At 41.2% G+C, this 17,488-nt stretch overlaps 2 protein-coding genes across 27 annotated transcripts in view; one reads left to right on the top strand and one right to left on the bottom strand.

The window, feature by feature from the left end:
* The window catches only part of HPS3 (HPS3 biogenesis of lysosomal organelles complex 2 subunit 1), a 124,239-nt gene that overhangs the window by 41,223 nt on the left and 65,528 nt on the right, over positions 1 to 17,488 (bottom strand). For 9 of the 12 annotated variants that reach the window (XR_013960025.1, XR_013960026.1, XR_013960027.1 and 6 more), the window contains one exon: positions 10,700 to 11,511. Coding sequence is in view for 8 of the 12 variants with exons in the window: in XM_080657662.1 (XP_080513788.1) it covers positions 11,384 to 11,511 (128 nt within the window). In the remaining 4 variants the exon portion in view is untranslated. Of the gene's footprint in view, positions 1 to 10,699; positions 11,512 to 13,219; positions 13,260 to 17,488 lie in introns of those variants that run through there. The other 3 variants (XR_013960024.1, XM_080657665.1, XM_080657664.1) reach the window with 2 other exon arrangements.
* Positions 1 to 17,488, top strand: part of CP (ceruloplasmin) — an 86,637-nt gene that overhangs the window by 56,752 nt on the left and 12,397 nt on the right. For 5 of the 15 annotated variants that reach the window (XM_080657639.1, XM_080657640.1, XM_080657632.1 and 2 more), the window contains 4 exons: positions 420 to 636; positions 1,023 to 1,162; positions 1,727 to 1,889; positions 9,417 to 9,885. In XM_080657639.1, the coding sequence (XP_080513765.1) occupies positions 420 to 636; positions 1,023 to 1,162; positions 1,727 to 1,889; positions 9,417 to 9,433 (537 nt within the window). In that variant the 3' untranslated portion in view covers positions 9,434 to 9,885. Of the gene's footprint in view, positions 1 to 419; positions 637 to 1,022; positions 1,163 to 1,726; positions 4,260 to 9,416; positions 9,886 to 17,488 lie in introns of those variants that run through there. The other 10 variants (XR_013960021.1, XR_013960022.1, XR_013960023.1 and 7 more) reach the window with 6 other exon arrangements.

Here is a 17,488-nt window from a genome sequence, read left to right as displayed (position 1 = left end):
AGAAAGTTGCTGCCTTGACTGTACCACACTGGGCAACGTTTACTACCTAAATCAGTCCTTCCAAAATTCCTCAGGTCATGGGCAATAAGGTTCCCCTCCAGCACTCTGATATCCTGACCTAGCTCTGGCTGCTGTTTCTCAGTAATTAGAGTGCCAGCCCCATGCACTAAAGGCTCTCAGGTTCAATTCCCAAAGGCATGTAACTGGGTTGCAGGTTCATTCCCCAGCTCCAGTGAGGTATGTGCAGGAGGCAACCAATCAATGTGTCTCTTCAAATTGATGTTTCTTTCTCTTTCTCCTCCTCCCTTCCTCCCTTCCACTTCCTCTAAAAATCAATGGAAAAAATATCCTCAGGTGAGGATTAATAAACAAATCCTGACCTATATCACAATGATGACTGAAGTTTTTGCTCTTTTCAGGATCTCTATAGTGGATTAATTGGTCCACTGATTGTTTGTCGGAGACATTACCTGAAAGTATACAATCCTATAAAGAAACTGGAATTTTCACTTCTGTTTTTAGTTTTTGATGAGAATGAATCTTGGTACTTAGATGACAACATCAAAACATACTCTGATCACCCTGAGAAAGTAAACAAAGACAATGATGAATTCATAGAAAGCAATAAAATGCATGGTATGATACATTATTCTAAAACCCTTTCCTTTCAAATGCAATTATTTTGGAGGCTATTCATTTTTAAATGAAACACATCTGTCTCACATTGTAAGTGAGGTAGTATTCTGTTCAAAGCAAAATCATCTATTTACTTCTCTCCTATTCCAAAGTCTCATTCCTTTTTAAATAAACTCAAATCAGGCTTAAGGCTTTTGATGCTAAGTGACTAGATAGCAATGTGACATTATTGACCTTAAAGTACTCATTTCCCTCATCTGTCGTGAAATAACTTCTAGTACCTCAGAAAAGATCCCATTCATTGACCTCACAATCATATTTTCTATGAAATAGCTCTTGGTTTAAAATATCCTGAAAGGTAACATAAAAATCATGTGCTTCCCCAGCTATTAATGGGAGAATGTTTGGGAACCTGCAAGGCCTCACAATGCATGCGGGAGATGAAGTCAACTGGTACCTAATGGGAATGGGCAATGAGATAGACTTGCACTCCGTGCATTTCCATGGCCACAGCTTCCGATACAAGGTAAGAGCCAGCCATGGTCATTATTCTTGCTCAATTTGACAATGTTTTAATACAAATGAAGAAAATATTTCCTCAGGGAGACTTATGGAAAACTGAAAGTTTGAAGAGATAACTATTTTCTAAGAGTGTGGCACATGGCAGTTTCAATTGCCATTACCAGTCTTTGTTACATCTGGGACTCCTCCTGGGATTTGCAGTTTTTGCTGGACTTTCATGGAGTTCTGCTCATATATTCCTGGGTAGGGCATTTGAATAGAAGTGTTAGCAGAGAGGGTAGGAATTTTCCCTTGTGTAACACAGTGTTCCAACAAAAAGCAAAACATTGTCTAAGTGTAAGAGGTAACAGACCTCTTTCCTCCACATCTACCTGAAGGCCATAGTGCCAAGGCTTTAGCAAGAACCCAAGGACCACATATCCCACTGTTTGTATGAAACACAGAAATATACAGGGCTTTTTTTTTTTTTAAATCCTTCTGTCTAATATCTGAGCTGGCCAATGAAACATTTGAATGAATTCTCACAGATAATATATTTCATATAAATGTTGTCATTTTTCTAATTAAGCACAGGGGCATTTATAGTTCTGATGTCTTTGACATTTTCCCTGGGACATACCAAACCCTAGAAATGGTCCCAAGAACACCTGGAATCTGGTTACTCCACTGCCATGTGACTGACCACATCCATGCCGGAATGGAAACTACTTACACCGTTCTACCAAATAAAGGTGAATATCATATTAGTGATCCCAGAAGTCATATACCCACAAATATAATTAAGATGCACTACTTTGCCAAAATACGTCCCCTGATAGAAAGCATTTGTGAATTTGCTGTTCTTTCTTCCTCCTCTACCTTTGAACAGGATTTTTTTTTTATTGCTAAATGGTATGAGATACTGCTTTTTTGAAAACAGCACCACTACTCCTTAAGCTAGTCCAAATGACACCAATTAGATGTAGTGTAATTATACTTAAAATGGATATAAGTGAGCAGTTATATCATCTATAAAGAAACTGATCATGGATCACACATTTAATTTCTTTCTTAAAACTAGCTTTTTTTCCTAGGTGGTACCTGGTACACAAACATTCCTCCCTCCCCCAAAAAATTCCCAAATAATCAATATAATCGAACTATGCAATCAGGCAGAACAGTGTCTTTCTTGGTTCTGGAGGGTGGGGTGTGTTCTTTTTAAAAAAATAACTTTTTAATATATTTTTATTGATTTCAGATAGGACAGATAGAAACATCAATAATGAGAGAGAATCATTGATTGGTTGCCTCCTGCACACCACCTACTGGGGATCTAGCCAGAAATCTAGGCACGGGCCCTGACTTGGAACTGAACCATGACCTCCTGGTTCATAGGTTGATGCTCAACCACTGAACCACACTGCCCAGGTGTGTGTGGGGGGGAGTTCTTGATTATTGTTTGTGAAAGACTGTCTTAGTCCATTTGGCTGCTATAACAAAATATAAAACTGGGTAGCTTACAAAGAACAGAAATTTATTTTCATAGTTCTGAAGGCTATTAGTCTGGGGTCAGGGTGTCAGCATGATCAGGTGAGGGTCCTTTTTCGGGTTGCAGACTTCTTGCTATATCCTCACATGGCAGAAAGGTCAAACTAGCTCTCTGGAGTCTACAAATCCCATTCACAAGGGCCCCACTCTCATGACCTAATCAATTCCCAAATACCTACCTCCTAAAACCATCATCTTGGACATTAGGTTTTCAATATATAACAATTTTGGGTGGTAGGGGAGGTGGGGGTGAGAGAAACATGCAGATCACAGCAAAGATCCTAGGAGAAAACAGAATATAAATTTCCCACTCCCTCACTCCAGCAGTAACACTCCCTTCCCCCATAGACGCACAAGCATCCACTCACAGGAAAACAAACAGCTCTTTTGTGGATAAACACTAACACAATGTGTTATATAAAAAGTAAAATTCCTGCTTTGTGGCTGCGGGGTCTGCTCTTTTCTGGGTCTTCTGGGTTCAAATTGTTGGAACTGGCAAAGGCAAACCCTACAGGGGGAAATTATGTAGAGAAAACAACTCCTTGTGTTTCCTAAATATAGGCATAAAGGGAACATATAAATGAAAGAAAATATAGAAGTAAACATATTTCAAAAATTAAAAATCACTGAAAGACCAACCATCAGTGCAAATGAAAAGATTTAATTTCTACTGGGTCTTACATAAACACCTTGCACCATAAAAAACTGCTTCCATGCAAAATTTTGATCACAAAGAGCATACTGAGCACCAGAACACCCAAGACTCACACAGGCAAACAAACCTCCAGGCTTCATGCCAGCAACTGATGAGCAGGGTGAAGGATCAAAGAGAAAAAGAAAACTTGAGACTCTAAAGAACATTAGCATACACACTTACCATACAAAAGGATGGTTCTTATTCAGAAAAAATAACCAAGGGCAAGAGAACAGTTAGGTAGGAAATCCACGCGTGCAAACTGCTGGCACATAGAGGATGCTGCTATAAACAACCCCACACAGACAAGGAGAAGGTTTCCCTGCATAATGAGTCTAGAGGAGAAGAGAGAGACGACTGCTTGCTTGGTTAAGGAAGGGGAGATTATCTTAAAAAGCCATAGAGATGCCCTAGCCAGTTTGGCTCCATGGATAGAGCATCGGTCTGCGGACTGAAGGGCCCCAGGTTCGATTCCGGTCAGGGGCAGGCTCGATCCCCAGTAGGGGGTGTACAGGAAGCAGCCGGTCAATGATTCTCTCTCATCATTGATGTTTCTATCTCTCTCTCCCTCCCCCTTCCTCTCTGAAATCAATAAAAATACATATTTTTTTAAAAAGCCATAGAGAAGCCCTGGCTGGTGTGTCTCAGTTGGTTGGGCATCATCCTGTGCACCAAAAGCTTGCTGGTTTGATTCCATCAGGGCACATGTCTGGGGTTGTGGGCTTGATCCTCGGTGGAGGGCATGCAAAAGGCAGACTACTGATGTTCCACTCTCACATCAATGTTTCTCTCTCTTCATCTCTCTCTCTAAAAATCAATAAAAATAAATAAAGTAGGGAAGTTAAAAAAAAAAAAAAAGGCCATAGAGAAAATTGTAGAACAAATGAAAAATGTGAAGGAAAAAACACATGTTGGAAAAAAATTTAGAGAAATTGGGCATTTACAAAGAGAAAGATATTTTATGGGACTGAAAGAAGGAGTAATGAATAAAAAAGACAGTTTAAACTATATACAGAAAAGTGGGGAGCCACATTATCAGTCTGAATTATCTTTAAATAAAAGTTTAATAAAGCTTTGGGCAACTTACATTAATTCTGAATCTCAGATAAGTTTCTTCCTACCATGACACACAGAGAGCAGTGGGGTTAGCTTGAAATCTTTCAGTATTATGCACCAGGAGAAACACAATTTCCTACCCACCCCCCAAAAAAATTTTAGAAAAAAATTATGGATGGCCTGTCATACTTAACGTAATGCTTCATTTTCTCTACCAGAGGAAGCATAATAAAGACTTCCTATGACAAATATAAAAAGGGTACTTTTTTTTATACTGTGACATTTTGGAGTAGCCTCTAGAAAAAAAGTTTGCTTAGCTTTAAGTTCCTTATAGGCCGGGACTGTATAGTCTGTATCTATATATATATAAAAGCCTAAGCAACCATCGCAATTGAAACAACCAAATGAATGACCGAACAGGCTGCGTGGAGCGACCAGGCTGGCAGGGCGGCAGGGGGGTTAGTGAGGGATGACCAAACGACTGAACAAGCAGGCTGCGTGGGGCGACCAGGCCAACAGGGGGATTAGTGAGAGACGACCAAATGACTGAGCAGCAGCTGTGTGGGGTGACCAGGCCTGCAGGGGGGTTAGTGAGGGCCGACCAAATGACTGATTAGCGGGCTGCGTGGGGTGACCAGGCCGGCAGGGGAGGCAGTTGGGGGAGACCAGGCTGGTGGGGAGGAGGGGCAACGAGTGGCGACCAGGCCAGCCAGGGGGACAGATGGGGTGACCAGGCCGGCGGTGGGGGGCAGTTGGGGGCAACCAGGCTGGCAGGGGGGCAGTTAGGGGCGATCAGGCAGGCAGGCAGGTGAGCAGTTAGGAGCCAGTGGTCACGGATTGGAGAGGGGGCAGGCTGGGCTGAGGGGATTCCCCCCTCGCCCCCATGTATGAATTTCATGCACCAGGCCTCTGGTTTCTATTAAGTAGCCAAATCCAGTATAATACTCTGCTTGGTAAATATCTAACCCAATATTAACTTAATGAAAAGAAATTTTAAAAACTCATTTGGACATAATGTCAGACTTACAGAAAAACTGAAAGAGTGGAGATATATATATATATATATAGATATATATATATATATATATATATAGATATAGATATAGATATATATATATATATATATATATATATCTATATATATATATCTCCCATACACCCTTCACCCAGTTATCTAGATATTACAATTTTCCACAAAATGTTGCTCTTTTGCACAACCACATCTGCTCTTTTATTCTCTCTCCTAGCTCCCCGTCTCTCCCCATATCCACATTATATATACATTATAAATATACTAGAGGCCCAGTGCAAGAAATTCATACATAGGTAGGGTCCCTAGACCTGGCCAGCGATCAGGGCCGATCTGTGGGGAGACCGGCGGGGTGATCGGGGGGCCCCTGATGGACCCACCTTGGCTGGCCTGGGGCCTGCAGGCTGGGGGCAGATCCTGCATTGAGCATCTGCCCCCTGGTGGTCAGTGCATGTCATAGCAACCGGTCATTCTACCATTTGGTCGATTTGCATATTAGGCTTTTATTATATAGGATATACTCATGTTCCTCAAAACAATGATATTCCCACACATAAACACAGCACACATATCAAAATCAGGAACTTAAAAGTGATCCTAAACTACATACCCTTTTCTAATTGCCCCACTGTTCTACTCACATTCTTCCTAGAAAATGAAAACCCTGCTCATGTGTCACATCCAGCTAGCATGTCCTCAGTTACCCTGTCTGAAACAGGTCCCCCAGTCTTTCTCTTTTGCAACTGGGACATTTTTAAAGAATGCAAGGCTGTCCCTTTATAGTATGTTCTTCATTTTAGGTTTGCCTAATGTTTCCTCATGATTAGATTCAGATTAGGCATTTCCTGGCCGGTCTCTCACAGAAGTGATATTGTTTCTCTCAGTACACATGTCAAGAAGCAGAAGATGTTGATTTGTCCCCTTATTGGGTTATGTTTAAGTTTTTAATTAAGGTAGTATCAGCCAGGTTTATCCACTGTAAAGTTACTATTTTCCCTTTATAATTAACTGTAGGCCTGGTGCACAAAATTCGTGCACTCGGGTGGTGGGGGGGCGGTTCCCCAGCCTGGCCTGTGACCTCTCACAGTGTGGGAACCCCACAATCCATCTCCCCAAAGAGGTAGGTCCTGCCCACCCATCCAGGGCTCCTTTGATGGATTGCCCCAAAGAGGTAGGCCGGAGCCGGGGGTCTCACCCCCAGCATTGCCACATGGAGCTGGCGGGACTGCCCCTGGCGTCGCCGTGCAGAGCCACCAGGACCCACCCCTGCAGCTCCATGCAGGGCCAATAGGACCTGCCCCCACGCAGAGCCACTGGGACCCCTGGCGTCGCCATGTGCCGCAGGACCCAACTCCGTGCCGCGCACGCAGAGTCAAGTCACAGCCCACCCATACACGCCCACTGCGTACGCAACCTCCTGGTGATGGACTGTTACAGTGTGAGGGCATGATGACCACATAGGCTTTTTTTTTAAAAATAAATCTTTATTCAGATTATTACAATTGTTTCTCCTTTTTCCCCCCATAGCTCCCCTCCACCCAGTTCCCACCCCACCTTCTGCCCTTACCTCCCCCGCACTGTCCTCATCCATGGGTATATGATTTTTGTCCAGTCTCTTCCTGAACCCCCCCATACCCCTTTCCCCCTGAGAATTATCAGTCCACTCCCTTTCTATGCCCCTGATTCTATTATATTCACCAGATTATTCTGTTCCTCAGGTTTTTAATTCACTTGATTTTTAGGTTCACTTGTTGATAGATATGTATTTGTTGTTCATAATTTTTATCTTTACTTTTTTCTTCTTCTTCTTCTTCTTCTTCTTCTTCTTCTTCTTCTTCTTTAAGAATACCTTTCAGCATTTCATATAATACTGGTTTGGTGGTGATGAACTCCTTTAGCTTTTTCTTATCTGTGAAGCTCTTTATCTGCCCTTCAATTCTGAATGATAGCTTTGCTGGGTAGAGTAATCTTGGTTGTAGGTTCTTGCTATTCATCACTTTGAATATTTCTTGCCACTCCCGTCTGGCCTGCATAGTTTCTGTTGAGAAATCAGCTGACAATCGTATGGGTGCTCCCTTGTAGGTAATTAACTGTTTTTCTCTTGCTGCTTTTAATATTCTCTCTTTGTCTTTTGCTCTTGGCATTTTAATTATGATATGTCTTGGTGTGGTCCTCTTTGGATTCCTTTTGTTTGGGGTTCTGTGCACTTCCTGGACTTGTAAGTCTATTTCTTTCACCAGGTGGGGGAAGTTTTCGGTCATTATTTCTTCCAATAGGTTTTCAGTATCTTGCTCTCTCTCTTCTTCTGGCACCCCCATAATTCTGATGTTGGTACGCTTGAAGTTGTCCCAGAGTCTTCTTACACTATCTTCAACTTTTTGGATTTTTTTTTCTTTTTGCTTTTTCGGTTGAGTGTTTTTTGCTTCTTTGTATTTCAATTCTTTGACTTGATTCTTGTGTTCCTCTAGTCTGTTGTTGGGTCTCTGTATAATATTTTTTATTTCAGTCAGTGTATGTTTAATTTCTAGTTGGTCCTTTTTCATATCTTCGAGGGTCTCATTATATTTATTGGCCTTTTCTAGGATATTCTTGAAAAGCCTTATAACCGTGGTTTTGAATTCTATATCCAGTCGTTTGTTTTTCTCCATTTCTTTCGTTTGTGATCTGTTTCTTTGACGCCGCATTTTCACTGCTTCCCTGAGTTGGTAGGGTAGCTTTGTGTGCTAGGTTTCCTATATAGCTCAGTGGGTCGGCCTCCCCAGTTAACCTGAGGTGGACACTCTTGGTGCACCCCTTTGTGGACTGTGTGTACAGCCTTGTTGTAGTTAAGTCTTGTTTGTTGTTGGTATCACTGGGAGGAATTGACCTCCAGGCCAGGTGGCTGTAAGGATCAGCTGTGTCTACGCTGGGAGAAGTTCGGTGCTGGAGACAGCCTTATAGGATTAGACTTGCCAAATTGCAATAGCCTCTGTGCTCAGCTTGGATGGGGTGGAGTCTCAGGGTGGAGCAGACAGTCTTGGCTTCCAGTCAGCCTTGCCCTTGCGTGCGTGCGCGCCTGCAGACCTCTGCCTTCCCCGGCTCCCGAGTCTCCGCCCCAGAGTCCAGATTCCCCCCCCCGTAAGAGCGCGGGTCCCAGGGGCTTGCCTGGAACTGGGGTTCAGTGCAGTCAGAATTGGGGTTCAGAGCAGTCAGGAGCTTCGGACTCCCTTCTGCTAGGGAAAGGCTGTGGCAACCTCCGCAGCCTTTGTGCACACTGGTGCGCGCACCTCCAGAACCCTGCCGGCCGGGGCTCCCCCGGGTCTCCCCTGGGTCTCCGAGTCTCCGGGTGCCTTTCTCTCTACCTGACAGTCCAGACTCCCCCTGTATGAGCCTGGGTCCACGGTGTTTCGCCCGGGACTGGGGTTCAGTGCAGTCAGAACTAGGGTTCAGTGCGGTTGGGGGCTTCCTTCCCCTTTCCACCAGAGAAAGTCAGCCAGGCTCTCAGCCACCCTTCCTCTCTGCGTGCACAAAGACCCTTTGCCGTACCTCCAATTCTCTGTGAGTTTTCCTCTTTCCTTCTAGTTGTAGAATTTTCACTCAGCCAGCTTTCCTGTGGTTCTGGATGGTGTCCGTTCTGTCTTTTAGTTGTAGTTTTGAAATTGTTGTGCGAGGCAGCAGTTTAGGTACTTACCTATGCCGCCATCTTGGTTTAACATAGGCTTTTATTAGTATAGATAAGGATCTTGGGGGAGGTGAAGAGGGAGGGAAGTAATTTTTCTTCAAACAAAGCAGTACTGGAATGAAAGACGTGTTTTTAAACATAGAGCAAGCAGAAAAATATAAATAAATCTAGAATAATTAAACAAAATAACTAATTAAAAAATTAGAATATAATTAAAATACCATGTACATTTTTTAATCATATGATATATACTATTTTTAATAATGGTCTTAACATTTCTTTTTCTATAGAGACCAAGTCTGGCTGAAAGAAATAAATTGGTGTTAAGTGAAAAGAAAAAACAACCACCACCAATTCATTATAATGTATGTGAAAGTGTTGAATAGAATGTTTACTTAGGAATGTCTATAAACATTAAAAGAAGACTGAAAACATACACTTCTGTGCATTTGCGGGAAAACTGTATTACACTGTTTCACATGAAAAGCTCAACAGACTATTATACATGGCCTACTCTAACACACTAGGTACTTTAATTGATTCATATAGGCCATTTGTGTCACCATCACTGGGGCTATATAAAGCTGTATTTAAAAAAAAAAATCTATGACCAGATATTGTCCTTGGATAGTCCTCAAAGGATTACTATTAAGATTCATTAATATGTTTCCAATCTTTGGATTCCCCATCAATCCCTCTAATGTGCTGCTGACATCCCTAAGGAACCAGTAGACATAGGGGTACAGGGAAGTATAATTTAAAATAAAATATAAAGTAATAAATAAATAATAAAATAAAAATTAAATTAAAAGTAAAAATTAAATGAGTATCCTATATAATAAAGAGGTAATATGTAAATTGACCATCACTCCAACACACAAGATGGCCACCCCCTTTTGGTCAAAGATGGCTGCCCCATGTGGACACAGGATGGCCACCACAAGATGGCCAGCAGGGGAGGGCAGTTGGGAGCGACCAGGCCTGCAGGGGAGGGCAGTTGGGGGTGACCAGGCCAGCAGGGAGGGCAGTTAGGGGTGACCAGGTCGGCAGGGGAGGGCAGTTAAGGGCAATCGGGCCAGCAGGGGAGCAGTTAGGCGTCGATCAGGCTGGCAGGGGAGTAATTAGGGGGTGATCAGGCTGGCAGGCAGAAGCGGTTAGGGGTAATCAGGCAGGCGAGCAGTTGGGAGCCAGCAGTCCTGGATTGTGAGAGGGATGTCCGACTGCCCATTTAGGCCTGATCCCACCGAGCGGTCTCAGATTGGAGAGGGTGCAGGCTGGGCTGTGGGAGACCCCCCCAATGCACGAATTTTGTGCACCAGGCCTCTAGTTTAAAATAAAATAGAAAATGAACCCTTAAAGAAATGTCAAAAGGATATTGAATCTGGAACTGAAAAAAGACCAAGTTAAGAATTGTATATATTAAATCCTCAGAAAACTTTCAAAATGTGGTTGTGGCAGATGCCTGGTGAGTAGCACTATGCCCAGCCTTAAGCAGTCAAAGCACACTATCAATGAGCTGAACTTGGACTCAAAATTGTTTGAGATGAGTTAAAAAAGATGACACAGTTGTGAATACAATTATATATTCCTTTATTTTCACATACACTCTAGCTAAAAGAGCAAGGGTACACCTCAATGAAAAATGAAAATGAGGTTTTGGCTGAAAATCATGTATTCAGCATATCATGGTAACAGCCAGTCAAGAAAGTTACTTTGTAAAATTATACTTCGTGTGATTGAGAGAGAAAGGCAGCAGTGGGTTTTAAAAGTAACAAAATAATAAAGTTTGAAATATTTTACTGAGGGGAAATATTAACATCTTTCTAAAAGAAAATTGTTTTAAAAAGGGACCCAATAGAAAAACTGGAAAAATCAAGGAGACTGAATTTTGGACCTCATGGAGTGACATTCTTTCACACATATTTGCAAAATGGTTCTTTGTGGTCCTGGGATAAAAACGATTGCCATATTTCTGATAACAGTAAATTGACATTCTTTGAAATAAAAGTCAATCTCTACTTCTAAAAATATATGGCTTCTTTGAGAAAATTCTTTTACCTTGTAGTTTTTAGTTTCTAGGTGGAATCTAAATGAATTCAGGTAATAAATTATGAAATACCATGGTAAGGTAAGCAACATGAAAGCATTTGCAATATATGCACATATTCAATATGAAAATCCTTTATATTTTTAGTTGGCATTCAATTTTTTTAAATTCAGTCTCACATGCTATTATGCTGATTTCCAAATGATACCTTCAAGTCAATGATTTCTTTCGGCTGCAATAAAGAAGATATGGCAAGAAAAATGCTGCAGTGCCATCTTCTGGAAGGACATTCAAGAAGTCCCTTAGTTCTAGTTCCACAGCAACAACTGACAGTGTTTCTGTTTGTAGGAAAAAATATCTGAGTTAGAACAAAATGGCTTTATCCAATTCTCTTATCACTCAATAAACCAGAAGTTAGTTCAGGTAAAACAATATTATAATTATGAAATAAAAAATAGTATCTTATGGTTTTGCAACTTCTTATTTACTCTTTCGAGAATCCTTTGAAGCTTATTATTATTTACTAGTGGCCCGGTGCACAAAATTTTTGCACGGGGGAGGGGGGTGTCCTTCAGCCCGGCCTGTACCCTCTCCAATCTGGGATTCCTCTCGCAATCCGGGACCACTGGCTCCTAACAGCTCACCTGCCTGCCTGCCTGATTGCCCCTAACCACTCTGCCTGCTGCCCTGCTCACCACCAACTGCCCCCCGCCACCGCCCTGCTCGCCCCCAACTGCCCCCCGTGCTGGCCTGCTTGCCCCGAACTGGCCCCCCCTGCCGGCCTGCTCGCCCCCAACTGCGCCCCCCCCCCCCCGCCAGCCTGATCACCCCCAAGTGCCCTCCCCTCCTGGCCTGATTGCCCCTAACTGCCTCTTCCTCAGCCCTGCCACCATGACTTTGTCCAGAAGGACGTCCGGTCTAATTAGCATATTACCCTTTTATTAGTATAGATTAGCCCCATGCAATTTGGATTTACTATTTCATTTGATTCAGAGAAATTATTACAATATTTTTCAATAAATTTCTATTCTGAAGAAAAATACAATCATTAGAATACTGTTTTTAAAGCTAATTTATAAACATTATTTGCTAGGACAAGAAATACTATTAATTGTTGGATAACATTTTCTTAAATTAGTTTCTTGCTGAAATTTTCATGTTATTAATAAGCATAAACTGTTTTTTATGACCATTTATCTTTTTTTCCAATCTGAAAAGTAATGAGCTTTTGTGAATATTTCAAATATTAAGAATTTAGCAAACATTTTTTTAAAGATAACTATGCAATTTTATGATTCTATTGCTTATGGATGAATACATGCTGCCTTCTGCTGGGAGGAGAAGGGGTGACACCTAAGAACAATGTTCCCCAATAAACATATTTCAGTGCTACTCCCTGTGTGATTTTCACATGTCCACCATTACTCTATTTGCCGAGTGACTGAAGTAAATCTAGTCAGGGGTGTGTGCATCCATCCAAAGTTATCTGTCCAATATTCAGCAACCTAATCGCCTTTTACATAAAGGACTGACATGTGCTTGCTGCTAAAAGTTAATGAATGCAGCAGCAGTAATGTATAGAAAAGATCCCCTAGCTCTGGAATCAGACAGACTTGGGCAGGGATCAGACTCTTCTACCTACTCTCTGGGTGACTTTAAGAAATTCACTTAACCTCCTGAGTACTAATTTCCTTATCTATAAAGTAGTGGTACCATTTGCTAGCTTCTAGAGGCCTTTGAGTATTCAGATACAGCGATTCACATCTGATATATAATAGAACCTTAATAATAACTACTAACTAGTTTGTAAAACCTACATGAAGAACATGAATTACTAATGCTTTCCTACCAAACCAGTTTACTTAGCCTAAATGTGGTACCTATAAGAAGTATACCACACACAAAAAATAATGAGTTGGGGGCCAGTGCACAGAGCCAACAAACAAAAAAGTCTTGCCACTACCCAATTCTCTGTAGCCAACTAGTGAGAGGCTAACAGATTATAACTTCAAGAACAAGGTCAAGATCTTAAATCTTTAAGAGTACCTTAAATCCTCTAGCATGCTGAGAAAATATTCATCAAATACTAAAAAACCAGTTATTTCTGCCTGGTGAGGTTTTAAATGACTTTTTAAACTTTATTTTTAGAATTTACTAGAGTATGAGAATTTGTAACAATAAGCACAGTTCATTATCAGAAAAGCGATTTCCTTAAAACAAACAAGCCAACTACTAACCCTAGGTTCAATGGCTCTGCATTAATGCAAAGGTTCTCAACCAGTATGATTCCCGCCACCCCAACCCCATGCAATATCTGGTAATGTTTGTAGAAATTTTTATTTGCTGTAACTGGGACAGTGCTATTGGTATTTAGTGGGCAGAGACCAGGGATGTTGCTCAACATCCTAAAATGTACAGGATACACCTACACACACACACACACACACACACACACACACACCTACACACACACACACACACACACTATTCAATCCAAAATGTCAATAGTACCAAGGTTAAGAAAGACTGCATTAGAGATATGAAATACAAGCTCCTAAGCATATACTAGTATAAGTACCTGACCTCCATCTCCAACATTACCATCTTGCAATTTTGCCTAACATTTACTCTAGAGTTACCCCTGAACTTCTCATTAGTCCCAGGATATTAAAAACTTAGCTTGCTTCAGGGCACTCAGTAAGTAGCAGACCTGGAACTTAGCTCCAATTCTCCAGGCTCTGATCCCAGTCACTTTTCAGTGTAATACAGCTGCCCACAGAGGACATCTTTCTCTAGGACCTTTGATATCCAGGTGCTTTTGCTTGAAGGGAAGGCAGTTGCCCCACCCTGTTGGAAGTCCTCTTGCCCCACCGAGTGGTTGATAGTCTGAGTCTAATCAAAACTGAGTGTAAATTGGACTGCAGGCAGAGGCAGATCTCTGGACGCTTTGAGTCTCTGATCTCCTTCTGGCCCTGGGCTAGGAAAAGCAAACCCTGGTGCACATCTTGGTCCTTTCCAAAGGCAACCAGCCCCAGCAGAGGGAGCCATAAGAGGTGGATTGGTGACAGCTCCAAACAGGGTACTCAGGGGTAGTCAGAAACAGCATCTGTCATTGTCCTGCACTAGATATTGGGTTATTGCAGATCTACCTAATACACAGATACAAATCCAAACAGTCAGACAAAATGGGGAGACAAAAAACAATCCCAAAATAAAAGAATAAGAGAATTCTCCAGAAGAAGAGGTAAACAAAATGGAGATAAGAAATGTATCTGATATGGAGTTCAGCATAATGATGGCAAAGAAGCTCTACAGCATGAGAAAAGATATAGTAAATATGAAAAAAGACCATTAACAAATAAAGAATGACATAGCGCTAATAAAGAACACATTGGAAGGAATACACAGCAGATTAAGGGAAGCTAAGAACTGGATCAGTGAATTAGAAGATAGGGCAGAAAAATATCACTCAATCAGAGAACCAAAGAGAAATAACAATTAAAAAACAGGAAGACAGCTTAAGGGAGCTGTGGGACAACATCAGCCGTGGGCAAACTACGGCCCGCGGGCCGGATCTGGCCCGTTCGGCTGGTCTATCTGGCCCGCGGAGCCGAAAGAGCGGAGGGTTCTCTTGCTCTCCCCTCCGCTCCTTCACCAGCAGCAGTGTTAACATGGCAATGTCGGGAAACATGGCCGCAGCTCCTTCTTCTGAGTGGGCGGATTTATATCCGCCCATTCAGTAGAAGGAACAACCTCTCAATCTTCCAGAGGCTCCTTGTAATGCCTGCGGACGCGTCCCCCGACATCACCCTGGGAATGCGTAGACACGTTATCGTGGTGATGTAGGGAGACACGCCCCTGGAGAGCACAGTATCAGAGTATTAGCTAAAAAGGACACCAACAACACTGTTCCCACTGAATTTGATGTTTTAAAGACCAAAAACCTTTCAACCCAGTCTACATTGCCATCTACATCTACGTCCCGGGCATAATTTGGAAGTTGCACTAAAGAAAATGTTTACTTTACTGTTTACACATTTTGTTCTTTTCTATTTGTTTTAGTTTTAAATTATTTTATTATATTTAAGTTTAATTTGAAAGGCTTTTGTACCTTTCCTTTGTTAGGCAATTTTATTTTGCCTTTGCCATCTTCAATATAAGGTATGTTATTGTGCTATGATTCCTCCATTTTTTGAAGTTTCAAATTATAATAATTAGTGTTTACATTCTTCTTGTTAAAATGTTTGAAATGAATAAAACTATTGAAATTAAAAAAAAAAGACCGTACCCTTTTATGTAATGATGTTTACTTTGAATTTATATTAGTTCACACAAACACTCCATCCATGCTTTTGTTCCGGCCCTCCAGTCCAGTTTAAGAACCCATTGTGGCCCTCGAGTCAAAAAGTTTGCCCACCCCTGGACAACATGAATAAAAACAATATTCACATAATAGGAGTGCCAGAAGGAGAAGAAAGTGAGCAGGGAATACAGAACAGGTTTGAAGAAATAATGGCAGAAAACTTCTCTAACCAAGTGAAGGAAACAGTCACACAAGTCCAGGAGGCACAGAGAGTACCAAGCAGGAAGAACCCAAACAAGCTCACGCCCAGACACATCATAATTAAAATGCCAAAAATTAAAGACAAAGAATCTTAAAGACAGCAAGAGAAAAGCAATTTGTAACGTACAAAGGAGCTCCCATAAGGCTGTCAGCTGAATTCTCATCAGAAACTCTACAGGCCAGAAGGAATGGCATGAAGTATTCAAGGTAATGAAAAGAAAGGACCTGAAATCAAGAGTACTATATCCAGCAAGGTATCATTCAAAATAGATGGTGAAATAAAGAGGTTCCCAGACAAAAAGATAGCTGAATGAGTTTATCACCACCAAACCAGCACTGAAAGAAATGCTAAGGGGTCTGCGATAATGAGAAGAAGAAATATAGAGAGAAACATAGGTATACAGAATTAAAATGGCAATAAATAAGTACCTATCAATAATAACCTTAAACGTAAATGGGTTAAATGCTCCAATCAAAAGACAAAAGGTAGCTGAATGGATACAAAATCATGACCCAACTATATGCTGTCTACAAGAGACCCACTTAGAACAAAAGACTCACACAGGATGAGAGCAAAAGGATGGGAAAAAATTTTCCATGCAAATGGAAACATAAAAAAGCTGGGGTAGTAATACTCATATCTGACAAAATAGACTTCAAAATAAAGGCCATCACAAGACACAATGAAGGTCACTACATAATATTAAAGGGATCAATTCAACAAGAGAGTATAACCCAGGTAAACATACACTGAGTAGCCAGATTATTATGATCTCTGAACACATAATAATCTGGCCACTCAGTGTATATTCTATATAATAAAAGGCTAATATGCAAATTGTCCCCTCAACCAGGAGTTCGACCAGCAGGTAGGCCAGCTAACCACCCATGTCCCCTCCCCCTGGCCAGGCTGGCCAGACCCCATCCATGCATGAATTCATGCTCCAGGCCTCTAATATATACATACATACATACACACACACACACACTGAGTGGCCAGATTATTATGCATTTAGAGATCGTAATAATCTGGCCACTCAGTGTATATGCACCCAATATAGGGGCAACTAATTATATTCAAAACAAAACAAAACAAAAAATACTTCTAGAGGACTTTAATGAAGAGATTGACAGCCAAACAGTCATAGTAGGGGACTTTAACATGCTGCTGACTTCACTGGATAGATCTTCTAGACAAAAATTAACAAGGAAACAGTGACTCTAGATAACACACTGGATCAGATGGATTTAATTGACATTTGTAGAACATTTCACCCCAAAGCTGCACAATATACATTCTTCTCAAGTGTACATGGGTCATTCACAAAGATAGACCACATGTTAGGACATAAAACAAGTCTCTACAAGTTTAAGAAGATTGAAATTATATCAAGCATCTTCTCAGATCACAATGAAATGAAATTAGAAATCAACTACAGTAAAAACACTAAAAAACATTCAAACACATGGAGACTAAATAGCATGTTATTAACCAATGAATGGGTTACCAATAAGATCAAGAAAGAAGGAAAAAAAATTCCTGGAAATAAATGAAAGTAAACACACAACAACCTCGAATCTCTGGGGCACAGCAAAAGCAGTCCTGAAAGGCACTACAGGCCTACCACAAAAAAAAATAAGAAAAATTATTAATAAACTTTTTAACCCTACAACTTAAAATATTAGAAACAACAATAAGAAAAGCCCCAAGTGATTAGAAGGAAGGAAATAATGAAGATTAGAGTAGAAAT

The sequence above is a fragment of the Plecotus auritus genome (assembly GCF_963455305.1).
Source record: "Plecotus auritus genome assembly, chromosome: 2".
In the NCBI taxonomy this organism is placed as follows: domain Eukaryota; kingdom Metazoa; phylum Chordata; class Mammalia; order Chiroptera; family Vespertilionidae; genus Plecotus; species Plecotus auritus.
The sequence above is the reverse complement of the archived record's forward strand: the minus strand, read 5'-3'. Positions and strand labels throughout refer to the sequence as shown.